Source organism: Eschrichtius robustus, chromosome 8 (assembly GCF_028021215.1).
Source record: "Eschrichtius robustus isolate mEscRob2 chromosome 8, mEscRob2.pri, whole genome shotgun sequence".
In the NCBI taxonomy this organism is placed as follows: Eukaryota; Metazoa; Chordata; class Mammalia; order Artiodactyla; family Eschrichtiidae; genus Eschrichtius; species Eschrichtius robustus.
This window is the reverse complement of record NC_090831.1, coordinates 97,828,152-97,845,939: the sequence shown is the minus strand read 5'-3', so window position 1 is coordinate 97,845,939 and position 17,788 is coordinate 97,828,152. Positions and strand designations below refer to the sequence as shown.

Here is a 17,788-nt window from a genome sequence, read left to right as displayed (position 1 = left end):
TCCTTAGTTTCACTCTGCAAACTGCGTGCTTAGTAAGCTAATTTTTTTCTCTTGAAACCTAAGAGGCTGTTCTGTGGAGCAGTGTTTTGATCCTGTGAATCACATGTCAATGAAGCACTGCTTGCTTTTCATTTGGAGACAGTGTTTAGATTAATCTGTGTATTTGGGTTGCTGGGAAAGAAAGAAGCTTTCTGGCTGAGAATTCCTGATTTGCTTGCTACAGGCAACTGAATTTTCCCTTGGAGTTTTCGCTTGAGTTTATTCACTTGGACGTGAGGTAATGGATTTCGTGTCTTTACAGAACTGCCTACAAGTCTTGTGTAGGCATGGAGGGCTGGAGCCGGAAAAAAGAGATAAGTGTAATCGGACTGCACACGATGTCGCCACTGATGACTGCAAGCACCTGCTGGAGAATCTGAGTGAGTGCCCTTTGCAGCTGCATTGCTCATCCTGCATCCACACTGCTGGGGCCTCTGGGACTGTGGGAAAGATATTAATGCAACTACAGTTTTCTCACTCTCTTCTTAACCTTCTTTGAACCCTAGCTGCTACAAAAACACCTAATTGGTTATAAATGGGGTAATTATATTTTTCCACGTAGAATGGCTTTTTACAGAATTAGTTGTTATTGAAATAATGCTAGGTCTTCCTTGTATTTGACTGACCTTGGACAGCTTTTAAATAATTACTGCTCTTTTCTTATGACTTAGATTGTCTTTCTAGACATGAGACTAGGAAGCTATGAGAAATCATGGCCGTCTAGTGTGCTATTAGCTGATCATATGAATGTAGGCAGGCAGGTCAGTTTATCTCTCAATGTCTGGTTGCCTACCTGTCTAGGAAGATAATTGATGATCTTTTGGGTCCCTTCCATCTTTAAGAGTATATACTTCTCAACATGTATGAAAAGTTCACTTGTGGGTTTATGAATATGGAGTGCTAGATCAGATGAAATATTGTGACCTCTTATATCAGGATTATCACTCAGTCCATCCAGTCAGCCAGCTGTATCAGTAGTTGGATTTGAGCTAACATTCTAACATTGAGTCAGAAAATGAACAATAAACGTAATCAATAATTCATTGTATGGTATGTGAGATGGTAATACGTGCTATGGAAAAGACTAAGAGGGATGGGGAGTGAGAGGGTGGGTTTCAGTTTTTAAAACGATAGACAGGGTAGCCTCACTGATAAGACATCTGAGCAAACACTTGGAGGGGAGGAAGGGGCAGCTCTGTAGATCTCTCAGGTAAGAACTTTCCAGGCAGAGCATCAAGTGGACAGAGGCCCTAACAGGTAGCAGCATATCTGTTGTGTCTGAGGAACTGCAAGCAGGGCAGAGTGACTGGGTTATAATGAGTGAGGGGAGAAAAGTAGGAAAACAGGTCAGAGAAGTTGCAGGAGGGGATGGGGATTGAGCCTGATCTTACTGGAATTTGTAGGCCATTGTTGGGACTTAAGGTAAGCATTTCAGTGTTTGAGCTTACCAGTGACGGGACCTGGTGTACATTTTTTTTTAAAGAATTTTTGTCATTTTTAAATTCAGGAACATTGTAAGTATTCCTACCCTGTAAAAAAAAAAAAAAAAGACATTTGTTAGCTATCATTTTATTTTATTTTATTTTTTATTTTTATTTTTTTTAGCTATCTCATTTTAAATTTTGCTTTTATCAACTTAGTAAACATAAGTGAGCTTCTAAATAACACAATATTGTAAATCAACTATATGCCAATAAAAAGTTTTTTAAAATAACTATTAAGAAAAGATAAAATCAAAGATATCTCATACTAATTGTAAAAGGCCAACCCTGGCAATGTTCCTAATTAAGAATAGTGTACGTTTTAATGGTATCTCTGGCTGCTTTGTCAAAAAGAAAAACTAGGAAGTCACAGGCCTAATGTTAGGCCATTAATGTAGTGTTCCAGGTGAGAGCCAGTAATGGCAGCTCAGTTCAGGATTGTAGTAAATGAGGACATTTCGGTTCTGGATATAGCCAAAGATGAGCCAACAGAACTTTCTGATGGGTTGGGTGTGAGGTACAAGAGAGGGGATTCATGGATAATTCCAAGGTTTTCAGTCTGAACAACTGGCAGGATGGCAACAGCTGGCAGGATGGCATTGCCATCAGCTGTCTAGGGGAAGGCTGTGGGTGAAGCAGATTTTGCTAATGAAGATCAGGAGTTATGTTTTGAATTATGAATTTGAGATGTCTGTTAGGGCATCTATGTAGGAGATGTCAAGTCAGCAAGAATTCTGGAGTGAGTATGAGCTGGATTTATAAATCTGAGAGTCAGCAGTCTAGAGATGGTATTTAAAGTCATGGGACTGTATGAGGTCTCAAAGGCAGTGAACACAGATAGAAAAACTAAGAGAAACAAGCCTTGCAAGACTCTGTCATTAAGAAATCTAGAAGAAGGGGAGGGACCAGCAAAGGAACAACAATAGAGGGTGACCAGTGAGGTGTGAGGAAATCCAGGAGGAGTGTATCAGAGAGCAGAGAGATTAGCTGTGTCACAAGCTGCTAAGTAACATGAAGACCAAAAATAAAATCTAGTTAGGTGATCAGTTAATGGAAAAAAGTCAGTTCAAGAAGAGGATCATAAAAATAACATATTTTTAAACATTTCGTTTTAATTTAAAACACACCAAGTAATTGTTTCATCAACTTTTAGGTGAAGCTCTTTATATTGATATGGTTCTGCTGATTGAAGTGCCATGTATTCTTATTTGAACAAACCACATCTTTAATGCTTTGTCTGTGGTTTCTGTTGTTTGAGGACTTAAACATATTTATGAAGCAAACTGAAGGCAGTATCTGTCTAGAGATAATTAAATTTTTTTCTAATTTTATGTAGTTGTCTCATCCATATCTCACTAAAAACTTGTTTATAGCAACTCCTCTGTTCAGTCTCAAAAGTGTTCTAATTTTCATAGGAATAGTAACTCATTTCATCAGTATCTGGAATATTTAATTTACTAATTATAGTAATGAGTTCAACGGACATAGAAGATTTGGGATTAAACACAAGTGGCTCTTGGTAAGCATATAATTCAGTTCATGAAAACAAGTACATGGGGAGCTATCCACCTGGGAGGGGGCCCCAGTCAGCTGGTGTCATAGAGAGATTGGAAAGATCATTTTAAAAGCTTCTACTGCACTGTTCACCAGTTATCAAGTACTTACTAGTTCTTGTGAGATAGTGTGTTGACAGATAATGTGTTAAACAAATAGTGTGTTAAATCCCTTCCAAACATGAGTTCATTTATTCTTCATAGCAACTCAGTTGTACGTTCCTTCCATTTTATGGAAGAAATTGGGGCATAGAGAGATCAAGGCCATCTACCAAGTACACATGGCTAGTAGAAAAAGCTGACCCTGAGGCCCAGCCCAAGGTCTGTATGAGTCTGAAACCACTGTCCTAAGCACACTGACCTACGCAGCTGTAACCTGCCTTCTTCATGATGTTATCAATGAAGGTGAGGAGAAAAGGTGATATAGAGAGGTCAAGAGAGGGCTCTAGTTTTCTCAGATGCTTTTTGAAAGAATTTGAGAACCTTGCTGAAGGGAAAGAATCAAGGAAGTAGAACCGGCCAAAGAGACAAGGAAAGATAAACAGTTCAAGCAACATGGTTCCAAAGAAACTGTGAAGAGATGGGGAGACCAAAATTTACTCCAGTAGACGAATATTCAATTGATGATATTTAAAAAAAAATAGGATAGCTGCCCTTTGCTTTGTTTTTAAAATGTTTATATCTGTTTGTTTTACGTGAGATTTTTGCTGGTTTTTTTCCTGTCAGGATTTTTTTCCCCTAATTCTTTCATTCTTCCAACAGATGCTCTTAAAATACCCTTAAGGATTTCAGTGGGTGAGATTCAACCAGGCAACTACGGTGCCGACGATTTTGAATGTGAAAACACAATATGTGCTTTAAATATTCGCAAACAGACATCATGGGATGATTTTTCAAAAGCAGTGAGTCAAGCTCTGACAAATCATTTCCAAGCAATCTCTTCTGATGGATGGTGGAGTCTGGAAGACGTGACGTTTAATAGCACCACTGACTCTAGCATTGGCCTCGGTGCAAGCAGCGTGCGATCCATCACGTTAGGTATCAGCAGTCCTGCAATGAAGGGAAAGTTAAATTTCTGGGTTTATTTATGTTCATGGGCTCCCTAACCTGATACGTAGTTCACTGATTAAATACATTCAAAGCTCACTTGTGGCAGCTGCTGGTGCTGAAAAACTTGAGTATTCATAATGCAACCATTACATAATATTGCCTGTTGGTATAAAAATGCTTTTATGCCTCAAATAATACCCAGAGAGTAAAGAATATGAAAGCCCTTGATGAGGCTTTGTGATTGCACTTGCTATTTTGATAAATGCAAGAAACTAACCACATTGCAGCTGCTTGCTAATATACAAGCTCTGAACACAGCTCGAAGTTTGTACTTGGGCTATGCCAGAGATGCAGTAGTGTATGAACACCTTACCTTTGGATGGGAGTCCTAATAAAGTCCAGAGTTAGAAGAAGCACTTTAATGAAGATACAGTCAAAGCTCCCACTTGGGATGAGTCAGGGTGATACCTGCTTGTTTCTGTTTGATAGGACTCCAAAGAACTTAAAAAGATAAGATTTGCTTTCTGGTAAACATAGTAAGTGTACTATAAATGTTAGTTGTCCCTGGTTAGTTTCTTTCCTGTCGAACTAGGAGAACTGACATCTTTGGGGAACCTCCCGTGATGTCAGGACTGTGCTGGGAGCTTTATTTATATACAGACCTTAGTGAGTCCTTACAGCAGGCTCATTTACACATAACTAGTTACAGGTTAACTTGCCTGAGGTCACACAGGACTCAAATTCCAGTCTGTCTGATAGGAAAGCCTGTGTATTTTCAATAGCACCAGGTTGCAAAAGAATAGTCAAGATTGAGGGAAGGGCAATTTTCCCCATGCGATTAATGTATCAGCTTATTATATTAGAAAGTATTTTATTTTGTTCACAAATATATGCTAAATCACTTTCAAAACGTATATTATCAATAACTTTTAAAGCAAATTATTCGCAACTTAATTTTATGGATCATTGTTATAATCATAAAATAATTATTACAGAAGAATTATTATATAATTTTAGAAGTGCCTTAAAAAAATAAGTCATAAATGATTCTCAGGAACACATTTGTCCAGAAAATGCAGTATTATTTAAGGTGTGGTTCTGCCCAGGGGTCTAATAAACGAAGTCCTCACGGCTATGTTTTGAAGGAAATGGCCCTCCACCCTCAGCCCTCATCCAGCTAATCTGGAAACTGGGGAAGGCAAATGGGGATTCACCAGCATCAGATCCGGGTACTTCCGTGAGCAGTGGCTGCTAAGGCCTGACCGTTCCGGTGTTCATTCTTGTCCCCGAGGTGCGGGGCACCCAAGTAGCATTTCAGATCTAAAAATCATTGAGTTTTGTGGGTAAAGGCTTTCGTTTAGTACCTGGCTGTGGCCAGTTGATAACTGGTAATACCTCAGGGATATTGCGGGTTCAGTTCCAGACCACCGCAATAAACAGAATACACCAGTAAAGCGAGTCACATGTATTGGTTTCTCAGTGCATATACAAATTATTTATAATGTATTGCAGTCTATTAAGTGTACAATAGCATTGTCTAAAAAAACTATGTACATACCTGAATTAAAAAACTTTTTTTGCTAAAAAATGCGAACTATCATCTGAGCCTTCGGCAAGTCATAATCTTTTTGCAATAGTAACATCAAAGATCACTGATCACAGATCACCATAACAAATATAATAAGAATGAAAACGTTTGAAATATTGTGAGAATTACCAAAATGTTACACAGGCACAGAGTGAGCAATTGCTGTTGGAAAAATGGCGCTGATAGACTTGGTCCATGCAGGGTCAAGAGCTTTCAGTTTGTAAATAACACAAGCTCTGCAATGGGCAATAAAGCAAAGCACAATAAAAGGAGGTATGCCTGCATACCATTGTTATTATGTATGTATGTAAGTAACTTTATTGATAACCTCAACTGGATTAAAGGGACCAAGGGCAACAGAGAAGCAGTGAGTTACAGGTAGGGTATGCATGTGTGTTGGAGGTGTGCTGAGAATAGGTATTTGAGAATTGATCTGTGGAAGGAAGAGATGGAAACAAGTACTGAGGACTGATACCTCCCCAGAGTGGACACTTACGAAGTGGGACCCTTTTTTGAGCAAGAGTGAGCAGGGGGCACAGACTGTGAAAAGGTTTGCTTTATTCTGAGCCCCTGAAGTTCACTCTTTTTATTAGAATCCAAAAATTTGGTGGAAAGTGGGGCAGGGACCAGATCATAAAGGACCTGTTATCTCATCCAAAGTGCTCGGGCTTTGTGAAGCAGGCACTGCAAGAACCATGAAAGGTTATGATCTGCTTTGTTCTTGAAAACTTCACCCTGGGCGTGTTTGGTTGTATTTTCACCCTCCAGGTTTCTTTCAATCCCTTGTAAGAAAAGCTTTGGAGAAGGCTGTAGCTTGAAGGCCTCCTCTTGACCATCCACAAAAATTGGGAGTTAACCCTTTGTGTGACTCTTTCCATAGTCTGTCTGTGTCTCTGACAGCCTAAGCTCTGGAGTCCTTTGGGGTCTCACACAGGAGATCGTTCATTGACTCTTATAAGAAGAATTACTTTTAAGCTTCTCTTGATATTTCATTTTATCTTTTTTGAACTAGGAAATGTGCCGTGGTCAGCAGGTCAGAGCTTCACCCAGTCCCCGTGGGACTTTATGAGAACGAATAAAGCAGAGCAGGTCACTGCACTTTTGTCAGGTAAGGGTATTCCAGACTGAGGTGAGGTTGAGAGACTTTGCATCATGAGTGTTTCACAGCACAGGCTCTGAATCTGCATGATTTTGTCCTGTGTCCTCAGGCCATGCATGTGTGACTCCCACTACTAAGTAATTAGATGTTTTTTGAAATGTTTAAGAAGAGGAAAAATCAAAAGTCATGTTTCTTATGCCTGTGGTGACGTCTGTCCTGATCATTGATTGCTGAGATTCTGATTGCATTTCTCTTTAGGAACAAACTGATGTGCTTATAAGAGAGTGACAGATACCATGTTAAGAGCAGTGTCTTTCTTTTATTGCTGTCAAGTCCATGTATGACCAATGTGATTATTAGGGTACAGGCTAATTTCAGTGAGCATCTACTCTGTGCTAGGCTCTGTCGTTTACAGCGCAATACAAGTGTAAATTCATGTAATCCTTACAACAGCCCGATTAAGATAGGTATTTATTTTATCCTCATTTTACGTACAAGGAAATTGAGGCTCAGAGAGATTGATTTTCTTGTCTGAGTACATAAAGCTAGTAAGTAGTATAGAAATTCTCAATTTCTCAGCCTTTAACTCTAAAAGGCTACTGATTTCATCATGCATTTCCCAGATTTGGGAATGGAGCTTTTAAAAATTCAGTTTGAACTAATAAAGTTTTATTTTATTGCTTGAATGATACTTAAGTTTAAAAAAAGTGTGAGACCATTCCAGAAAATTCCTTCAGGCTGAAACACCATATTGAGAGAGTGGCTGAACACGGAAGGGGGTCGGGGGCAGGGGACAGAGTTTGGGAATGCACCCGTACATTAATGCTGGCAAGGCTAGAACTTTCTGAGGATTGGGATTATCTCTGATGACATTTGCTTATAAACAGTAAAATATTGAATCCAGCAATCAGAGCAAATACAAGCTATAGTTTTGGAGCCTGGATCTGAATGCCCTGGTAGTGATTGACAGGAGATGGGTGGGCTCCCGGGGGAAGGTAGGGGCAGCTGGGAGCTCTTGGGAGGCCAGCGACAGGGGCTCTCAGTAAATACAAAGTGTTACAGTATTTTCACGATGGTAAAGGCACACTGGTGCCTCTTGGCCAAATGTCAGCTCTGCCTACATAAGTCAATGAACATATTGTATCTTTTATGATAGGCTCTTTTATGTTTTGATCATTTATACAGTTCACAAGACGAGCCCATTTTTCCTTCCATTTGCTTCTTTCTCACAGGGCCGCAGGAAGGCTGCCTCAGTAGCGTGACCTATGCCTCTATGATCCCTCTGCAGATGCTACAGAACTACCTCAGGCTGGTAGGTGGACCTGCCAAGTGGGGTCTTACACTGCCAGCCCTGACACACACCCTGTGCTCTGACCTCATGACCTTCCTGAACAGCCCCCTCCCTGGACAACTGCTGGTATCTTCCTTCTGGATTTCTGTCACAGTCATCCAGGTGTCCATTGCCAGGACCCAGACACTACCTGTGACCTGCCAAGTGTTTTAATTTGGGCAGGAGGAGGGTGTCTTCCCCTAACAAGGACTTGACATCAAGTAATTGATCATCAATATGGAAGAGAATGACTATAGATTTCAAGATGCCTGGCTGTGAACTTTTATAATTTAAAATTGAGTAAATATGCTAGCATGAGTTAGTGTATTAATTTGGCCACTTCAACAGAAACAATTATAGCTTAAACAGTATAGAAGTTTATTTTTCTCAAACACAGAAGTCCCAGCAGATGAGGGGCCCAGGGAGGAGGAAGGCGCAGGGTGAGCCCTGCGGGTCTTAGCACCTTCCCTCTCCAGGGCTGCTACCCCTGGGCGTCATGTGTGTGGGCTTGGTCCGACAGTCACCACTCCTGCTCTCAGGTTCCAGCCTGAGGGAGGAGAGCCAGGAGGGCAAGTTCCTTCCTTTCAGAGGAGCCATACACACCTTTACTGCCCACATCCCATTGACCAGAATTTAGACACTTGTCCACGCCTAGTGGGAGTGTGGTCTTGCTGGGCAACCATGCACCAAGCTAAAAGCCGTAGTTCTGTTATGAAAAGGAAGGAGGAGAATATGATTATCAGGAGAGAGTAGTAAATTCTAGATACAAAATGGATAAATTCAATGCTTTGCATTTGTCCAGTACTTATTACATGGCAGGCAATATGAGGTAGAAAACACCATCCATTTTATAGATGAGGAACTTGAAGCAGAGAGGTAAGATAGCATGCTCAAGGCCACAGAGCCAGTGAGCGATAAAGCCAGGACTGTGCAAGTCCCTGACACACATGTGTGTCTCTGTGTGTGAGACACATCTAAAACTAATATTGAAGGTATAAAACATTAAGTAAACAATCATTTTGCCTTAATTTGGAAAGCTTTTTAAAAAATGAATGGGTTTGACCTTTTACAAAAGTTGTTTCTAGTAACTGTGAATTGATGTCTTTGTTCCTGATATAAAGAAGTTTTCAAAATTATTCAGTTGATCTCGGGAGGCTCACCATTGGGAATGACCTTTGTACAAGCAGCCACAGTAGCATATAAACATTCAGAGGCTTTGCAGTTTAGGAAAGATGGTGTCTTCTAAATCTGATACATTCACTCTTTTTTTTGCTTTTGCAATTTGCTTCCTTCGTCTTGAAGCATCACAGTAAGCCTGAGTGTTACATAGAAATGGGAAGGAGAGCTGTCATTCCTTTGCTTCAGTGAAGGTTGAAGTTGTGTGACCAACTGGTTTTCAGGAATGTGAGCCTAGGCTTTCAGTAGAATCAGCTGGTAGAATCAGGGCTTTTCACTTACCTGTTTAGATGATAAAATGACTACAAAGGTGATGCAGCTGATTACAACTGCACCTTAGCCTTGACTGAGTAGGTCTGTCAAATGAAATGTCTGCTAGTCACGCTATATACGGCACATTCCAAGTACATTTATGTGTGTGCCTCGTAAGGCAGAAAACATAGTTTAGCTCCTGATGACCAGCAAACCAGAGGCTAAATTACTCAGCTGTGAGTTCTATTGTCAACTTAATGAGTATACCCAAAGGGCTTTTTTAAATCCAACAATTAACCCTTGGATGCAGATAATGAAAATTTGTCACTCATTAGCAATCACTTTAAAGTGATTCAGGCAATAATAACACAGAATCGTTGTGACTGTTTCTTCTTCCATACAAGATAATAAACCCCTCATGGAGATCAACCATGTGTGATGCATTTTTGTATTCGGTTTAGTTATTTAATTCAGTTGTTTAACACCTGTTTGTTGAGAGCCTCCTAAATGCAAGCAATGTTTTAGAAACTTACAGGATATAGCTATGTATACGATGCATTCCCTGACCTCATGGAGCTTACATTCTAGTGGAGGGAGACAGATAAAAAACAAATGAATAAATACATCTGTAATGTGATACCCAGTACTAATTATAAATATAAAGAGAAATAAAGCAGATAAGGAGGTAAAGAGCTAATGGAAGGGGTGGCAGAAAGCTTTTGAATGGAGTTGTTAGGAAAAACCTTCCTATGATGATATGTAAACAGAAAGCTAGATGAAGTGAAGGTTGTAGCCTTGGGGAGGGTGTTTGAAGCAGAGGGAACAGCTGGTACAAAAGTGTCTAGACTGGCAGTGAGGTCTGAGAGGCGACCAGAAGCCTGATCATGCAGGACCAAGGTGGGGACTTTGAATTTTATTCCAGTTATGATAGGAAGCCACTGGTAGAACTTGAGCTAGAGTGACATATCCACCCAGTGGCACAGTAACTATAGTCATACTGATGTGTCTTTGAATTGTTGAAAATCTATATGATAGATATGCAAACCTAGTAATACCTGACTTTTATTGAGTATTTATTGCAGGCATACCTCATTTTATTGCACTTCACTTTATCACACTTCATAGGCACTGCCTTTTTTTTTTTTTTTTTAACAAATTGAAAGTTTGTTGGCAATTCTGTGTAGAGCAAATCTGTTGGTGCCATTTTTTCCACCAGCATTTGCTCACTTCGTGTCTCTGTGTCATATTTTGGTAATTCTCCCAATATTTCAAATTTTTTCATTATTATATTTGTTGTGGTCATCGATCTGTGGTCAGTGACCATTGATATTACTACTACCACTCACTGAAGGCTCAGATAATGGTTAGCATTTTTTAGCAATAAACTATTTTTTAATTAAGGTATGTACATTGCTTTTTAAACAATGCTATAGCACACTTAATAGACTACAGTATAGTATAAACATAAACATAACCTTTAAATGCACTGGAAACCAGAATAGTCATGTGACTCACTTTATAGCGATACTCACTTTATTGCAGTGGTCTGGAAGCAGACCTTCAGTGTCTCCGAGATATGCCTGTATATGCCAAGCTCTCTTCTAAGTATATAGATTGTCTCATTTAAACCTGCTATGAGGTAGCTACTTATACCAGTTACTTCCATTTTACAGGTGAATAAACCAAGACTCAAAGTAATTTGCCCAAGGTCCTCAGCAAGAAAGTGGTAGAATCTAAGGAATTGAACCTAGGCTGTCTTCTATTCTCATGCGTGTTATCAGAGTTTATGCTAGTTATTAACCTATTGGTTAAGGCATAATTGTAGTAAGCAGTTTTTACTATGTGCTAAATAAAATGCACGTATTAAAGTCCTTATGCAGGAAACCAAACGCAGTGAAACCTTTAAATCAGGCTTTTTGGTTTTGTTTAAATGATGTTAATTTTAAATACTTTCATTGAATAGTTACGTAATACAAGTGAATTTTAAGTCTCCATCCTTGAGTAATAGGAGACATTTAACTTAATTGAGTTTGAATCACTAATAACATTATAATAGTTGAACTTTTTATTAACTCAAACTTTTCTCTTAGCCAGTTTGCAACTTTTATTAGCTTATTAATAACCCTGTAAGTTAATAATTCAATGAATGTGAATAATTATTATATTTAGAAAAATACATGAGTAGATCACCCTGATCTGAGCCCTATTTTTTTTATTCTTTTTTTTTTTTTTTAACATCTTTATTGGAATATATTTGCTTTACAATGGTGTGTTACTTTCTGCTTTATAACAAACTGAATCAGCTATACATATAAATATATCACCATATCTCCTCCCTCTTGCATCTCCCTCCCACCCTCCCTATCCCACCCCTCTAGGTGAACACACAGCACTGAGCTGATCTCCCTGTGCTATGCGGCTGCTTCCCACTAGCTATCCATTTTACATTTGGTAGAGGATATATGTCCATGCCACTCTCTCACTTCGGCCCAGCTTACTCTTCCCCCTCCCCATGTCCTCAAGTCCATTCTCCATGTCTGTGTCTTTATTCCTGTCCTGCCCCTAGGTTCTTCAGAACCATTTTTTTTTTTTTTTTTTTTTTAGATTCCATATATATGTGTTCGCATATGGTATTTGTTTTTCTCTTTCTGACTTTCTTCAGTCTGTATGACAGACTCTAGGTCTATCCACCTCACTACAAATAACTCAATTTCGTTTCTTTTTATGGCTGAGTAGTATTCCGTTGTATACATGTGCCACATCTTTATCTATTCATCTGTCGATGGACACTTAGGTTGCTTCCATGTCCTGGCTATTGTAAATAGAGCTGCAGTGAACATTGTGGTACATGACTCTTTTTGAATTATGGTTTTCTCAGCGTATGTGTCCGGTAGTGGGATTGCTGGATCACGTGGTAGTTCTATTTTTAGTTTTTTAAGGAACCTCCATGCTATTCTCCATAGTGGCTGTATCAATTTACATTCCCACCAACAGTGCAAGAGGGTTCCTTTTTCTCCACACCCTCTCCAGCATTTACTGTTTGTAGATTTTTTGATGGTGGCCATTCTGACTGGTGTGACGTGAGACCTCATTGTAGTTTTGATTTGCATTTCTCTAATGATTAGTGATGTTGAACATTCTTTCATGTGTTTGTTGGCAATCTGTATATCTTCTTTGGAGAAATGTCTATTTAGGTCTTCTGCCCATTTTTGGATTGGGTTGTTTGCTTTTTGATATTGAGCTGCATGAGCTGCTTGTAAATTTTGGAGATTAATCCTTTGTCAGTTGCTTCATTTGCAAATATTTTCTCCCAGTCTGAGGGCTGTCTTTTTGTTTTGTTTGTGGTTTCCTTTGCTGTGCAAAAGCTTTTAAGTTTCATTAAGTCCCATTTGTTTGTTCTTGTTTTTATTTCCATTTCTCTAGGAGGTGAGTCAAAAAGGATCTTGCTGTGATTTATGTCATAGAGTGTTCTGCCTGTGTTTTCCTCTAAGAGTTTTATGGTGTCTGGCCTTACATTTAGGTCTTTAATCCATTTTGAGTTTATTTTTGTGTATGGTGTTAGGGAGTGTTCTAATTTCATTCTTTTACATCTACCTGTCCAGTTTTCCCAGCACCACTTATTGAAAAGGCTGTCGTTCTCCATTGTATATTCTTGCCTCCTTTATCAAAGATAAGGTGACCATATGTGCATAGGTTTACCTCTGGGCTTTCTATCCTATTCCATTGATCTATATTTCTGTTTTTGTGCCAGTACCATAGTGTCTTGATTACTGTAGCTTTGTAATATAGTCTGAAGTCTGGGAGCCTGATTCCTCCAGCTCCGTTTTTCTTTCTTAAGATTGCTTTTGCAATTCGGGGTCTTTTGTGTTTCCATACAAATTGTGAAATTTTTTGTTCTAGTTCTGTGAAAAATGCCATTGGTAGTTTGATAGGGATTGCACTGAATCTGTAGATTGCTTTGGGTAGTGTAATCATTTTCACAATGTTGATTCTTCCATTCCAAGAATATGGTATATCTCTCCATCTGTTTGTATCATCTTTAATTTCTTTCATCAGTGTCCTATAGTTTTCTGCATACAGGTCTTTTGTCTCCCTAGGTAGGTTTATTCCTAGGTATTTTATTCTTTTTGTTGCAGTGGTAAATGGGAGTGTTTCCATAATTTCTCTTTCAGATTTTTCATCACTAGTGCATAGGAATGCAAGAGATTTCTGTGCATTAATTATGTATCCTGCAACTTTACCAAACTGATTGATTAGCTCTAGTAGTTTTCTGGTAGCATCTTTAGGATTCTCTATGTATAGTATCATGTCTGCAAACAGTGACAGTTTTACTTCTTCTTTTGCAATTTGGATTCCTGTTATTTCTTTTTCTTCTCTGATTGCTGTGGCTAACACTTCCAAAACTATGTTGAATAATAGTGGTGAGAGTGGGCAACCTTGTCTTGTTCCTGATCTTAGTGGAAATGGTTTCAGTTTTTCACCATTGAGGACAATGTTGGCTGTGGGTTTGTCATATATGGCCTTTATTTGTTGAGGTAAGTTCCCTCTATGCCTGCTTTCTAGAGGGTTTTTATCATAAATGGGTGTTGAATTATGTCGAAAGCTTTTTCTGCATCTATTAAGATGATCATATGATTTTTGTTCTTCAATTTGTTAATATGGTGTATCACATGGATTGATTTGCAGATATTGAAGAATCCTTGCATCTCTGGGATAAACCCCACTTGATCATGCTGTATGATCCTTCTGGTGTGCTGTTGGATTCTGTTTGCTAGTATTTTGTTGAGGATTTTTGCATCTGTGTTCATCAGTGATATTGGCCTGTAGTTTTCTTTTTTTGTGGCATCTTTGTCTGGTTTCGGTATCAGGGTTATTATGGCCTCGTAGATTGAGTTTGGGAGTGTTCCTCCCTTTGCTATATTTTGGAAGAGTTTGAGAAGGATAGGTGTTAGGTCTTCTCTAAATGTTTGATAGAATTCGCCTGTGAAGCCATCTGGTCCTGGGCTTTTGTTTGTTGGAAGATTTTTAATCACAGTTTCAATTACAGTGCTTGTGATTGGTCTCTTCATGTTTTCTGTTTCTTCGTGGTTCAGTCTCAGAAGGTTGTGCTTTCCTAAGAATTTGTCCATTTCTTCCAGGTTGTCCATTTTATTGGCATATAGTCGCTTGTAGTAATCCCTCATGATTCTTTGTATTTCTGCAGTGTCAGTTGTTACTTCTCCTTTTTCATTTCTAATTCTGTTTATTTGAGTCTTTTCCATTCATTTCTTGATGAGTCTGGCTAGTGGTTTATCAATTTTGTTTATCTTCTCAAAGAAGCAGCTTTTAGTTTTATTGATCTTTGCTATCATTTCCTTCATTTCTTTTTCATTTACTTCTGATCTGATCTTTATGATTTCCTTCCTTCTGCTAACTTTGGGGTTTTTTTGTTCTTCTTTCTCTAATTGCTTTAGGTGTAAGGTTAGGTTGTTTATTTGAGATGTTTCTTGTTTCTTAAGGTAGGATTGTATTGCTATAAACTTCCCTCCTAGAACTGCTTTTCCTGCATCCCATAGGTTTTGGGTCATCACGTTTTCATTGTCATTTGTTTCCGGGTATTTTTTGATTTCCTCTGATTTCTTCAGTGATCTCTTGGTTATTCAGTAGTGTATTGTTTAGCCTCCATGTGTTTGTATTTTTTACAGATTTTTTCCTGTAATTGATATCTAGTCTCATAGTGTTGTGGTCGGAAAAGATACTTGATATGATTTCAGTTTTCTTAAATTTACCAGGGTTTTATTTGTGACCCAAGGTATGATCTGTCCTGGAGAATGTTCCATGAGCACTTGAGAAGAAAGTGTATTCCGTTGTTTTTGTATAGAATGTCCTATAAATACCAATTAAGTCCATCTTGTTTAATGTATCATTTAAAGCTTGTGTTTCCTTATTTATTTTCATTTTGGATGACCTGTCCATTGGTGAAAGTGGGGTGTTAAAGTCCCCTACTGTGACTGTGTTACTGTTGACTTCCCCTTTTTATGGCTGTCAGCATTTGCCTTATGTATTGAGGTGCTCCTATTTTGGGTGCATAAATATTTACAATATTATATATTCTTCTTGGTTTAATCCCTTGATCATTATGTAATGTCCTTCTTTGTCTCTTGTAGTAGTCTTTGTTTTAAAGTCTATTTTGTCTTATATGAGAATTGCTTCTCCAGCTTTCTTTTGATTTCCATTTGCCCCGAATATCTGTTTCCATCCCCTCACTTTCAGTCTGTATGTGTCCCTAGGTCTGAAGTGGGTCTTTTGTAGGCAGCATATATACGGGTTTTGTTTTTGTATCCATTCAACCAGTGTATGTCTTTTGGTTGGAGCATTTAATCCATTTACATTTAAGGTAATTATCGAAATGTATGTTCCTATTACCATTTTCCTAATTGTTTGGGTTTGTTATTGTAGGTCTTTTCCTTCTCTTGTGTTTCCTGACTAGAGAAGTGCGTTTAGCATTTGTTGTAAAGCTGGTTTGGTGGTGCTGAATTCTCTTAGCTTTTGGTTGTCTCTAAAGCTTTTAATTTCTCCGTCCAATCTCAATGAGATCCTTGCTGGGTAGAGTAATCTTGGTTGTAGGTTTTTCCACTTCATCACTTTAAATATGTCTTGCCACTCCCTTCTGGGTTGCAGAGTTTCTGCTGAAAGATCAGCTGTTAACCTTATGGGGATTCCCTTGTATGTTATTTGTTCCTTTTCCCTTGCTGCTCTTAATAGTTTTTCTTTTTATTTAATTTTTTATAGTTTGATTAACATGTGTGTTGGTGTATTTCTCCTTGTATTTATCCTGTATGGGACTCTGTGCTTCCTGGACTTGATTGACTCTTTCCTTTCCCATATTAGGGAAGTTTTCAACTATAATGTCTTCAAATATTTTCTCAGTCCCTTTCTTTTTCTCTTCTTCTTCTGGGACCCCTATAATTTGAATGTTGGTGTGTTTAATGTTGTCCCAGAGGTCTCTGAGACTGTCCTCAATTCTTTTCCTTCTTTTTTCTTTATTCTGCTCTGTGGTAGTTATTTCTACTATTTTATCTTCCAGGTCACTTATCCTTTCTTCTGCCTCAGTTATTCTGCTATTGATTCCTTCTAGAGAAATTTTAGTTTCATTTATTGTGTTGTCCATCATTATTTGTTTGCTCTTCAGTTCTTCTAGGTCCTTTTTAAACATTTCTTGTATTTTCTGCTTTCTATTTCCAAGATTTTGGATCATCTTTACTATCATTACTCTGAATTCCTTTTCAGGTAGACTGCCTATTTCCTCTCATTTGTTTGGTCTGGTGGGTTTTTACCTTGCTCCTTCATCTGCTGCATATTTCTGTGTCTTCTCATTTTGCTTAACTTACTGTGTTTGGGGTCTCCTTTTTGCAGGCTGCAGGTTCATAGTTCCCATTGATTTTGGTGTCTGCCCCCAGTGGCTAAGGTTGGTTCAGTGGGTTGTGTAGGTTTCCTGGTGGAGGGGACTGGTGCCTGTGTTCTGGTGGATGAGGCTGGATCTTGTCTTTCTGGTGGGCAGGACCGCATCCGGTGGTGTGTTTTGGGGTGTCTGTGACCTTACCATGTTTTTAGGCAGGCTCTCTGCTAATGGGTGGGGTTGTGTTCCTGTCTCGCTAGTTGTTTGGCGTAGGGTGTCCAGCACTGTAGGTTGCTGGTCGTTCAGTGGAGCTGGGTCTTAGCGTTTTGATGGAGATCTCTGGGAGAGCTTTCACCATTTGATATTACATGTATCTGGGAGGTCTCTGGTGGACCACTGTCCTGAACTTGGCTCTCCCAACTCAGAGGCTCAGGCCTGACACCCAGCTGGATCACCAAGACCCTGTCAGACACACGGCCAGGTACGTGGGCAGTTTCTTGCATTTGGGGAAGTCTGAGGTCTTCTGCCAGCATTCAGTAGGTGTCCCGTAGGAGTTGTTGTACATGTAGATGTATTTCTGATGTATTTGTGGGAAGGAAGGTGATCTCCAAGTCTTACTCCTCCTCCATCTGGAAGGTCCCTTGAGCCCTATTTTTAAATGTAGAACTCTGAATCCCCATGGACAGAATTCTTGAGAATTATATTGGCTGTCCACTCAAGTATGTGCCATGCTCATCATGAAGAATCATCACTAGGAGATTCTACTTAGCTTCATACATTCCCAAAATAAGTTTGCCATGTTCCCATAGAAGTAATGTTGTAAATGATGGTTACGTATCTAA

General features: G+C 39.0%; 1 protein-coding gene across 3 annotated transcripts in view; it reads left to right on the top strand.

Annotated features, from left to right (window-relative positions):
* CTTNBP2 (cortactin binding protein 2) overlaps positions 1-17,788 on the top strand; it is a 154,053-nt gene that overhangs the window by 103,288 nt on the left and 32,977 nt on the right. For all 3 annotated transcript variants that reach the window (XM_068549358.1, XM_068549360.1, XM_068549359.1), the window contains 4 exons: positions 302-419; positions 3,836-4,111; positions 6,724-6,819; positions 8,043-8,122. In XM_068549358.1, coding sequence (XP_068405459.1) covers positions 302-419; positions 3,836-4,111; positions 6,724-6,819; positions 8,043-8,122 — 570 coding nt within the window. The remainder of the gene's footprint in view (positions 1-301; positions 420-3,835; positions 4,112-6,723; positions 6,820-8,042; positions 8,123-17,788) is intronic.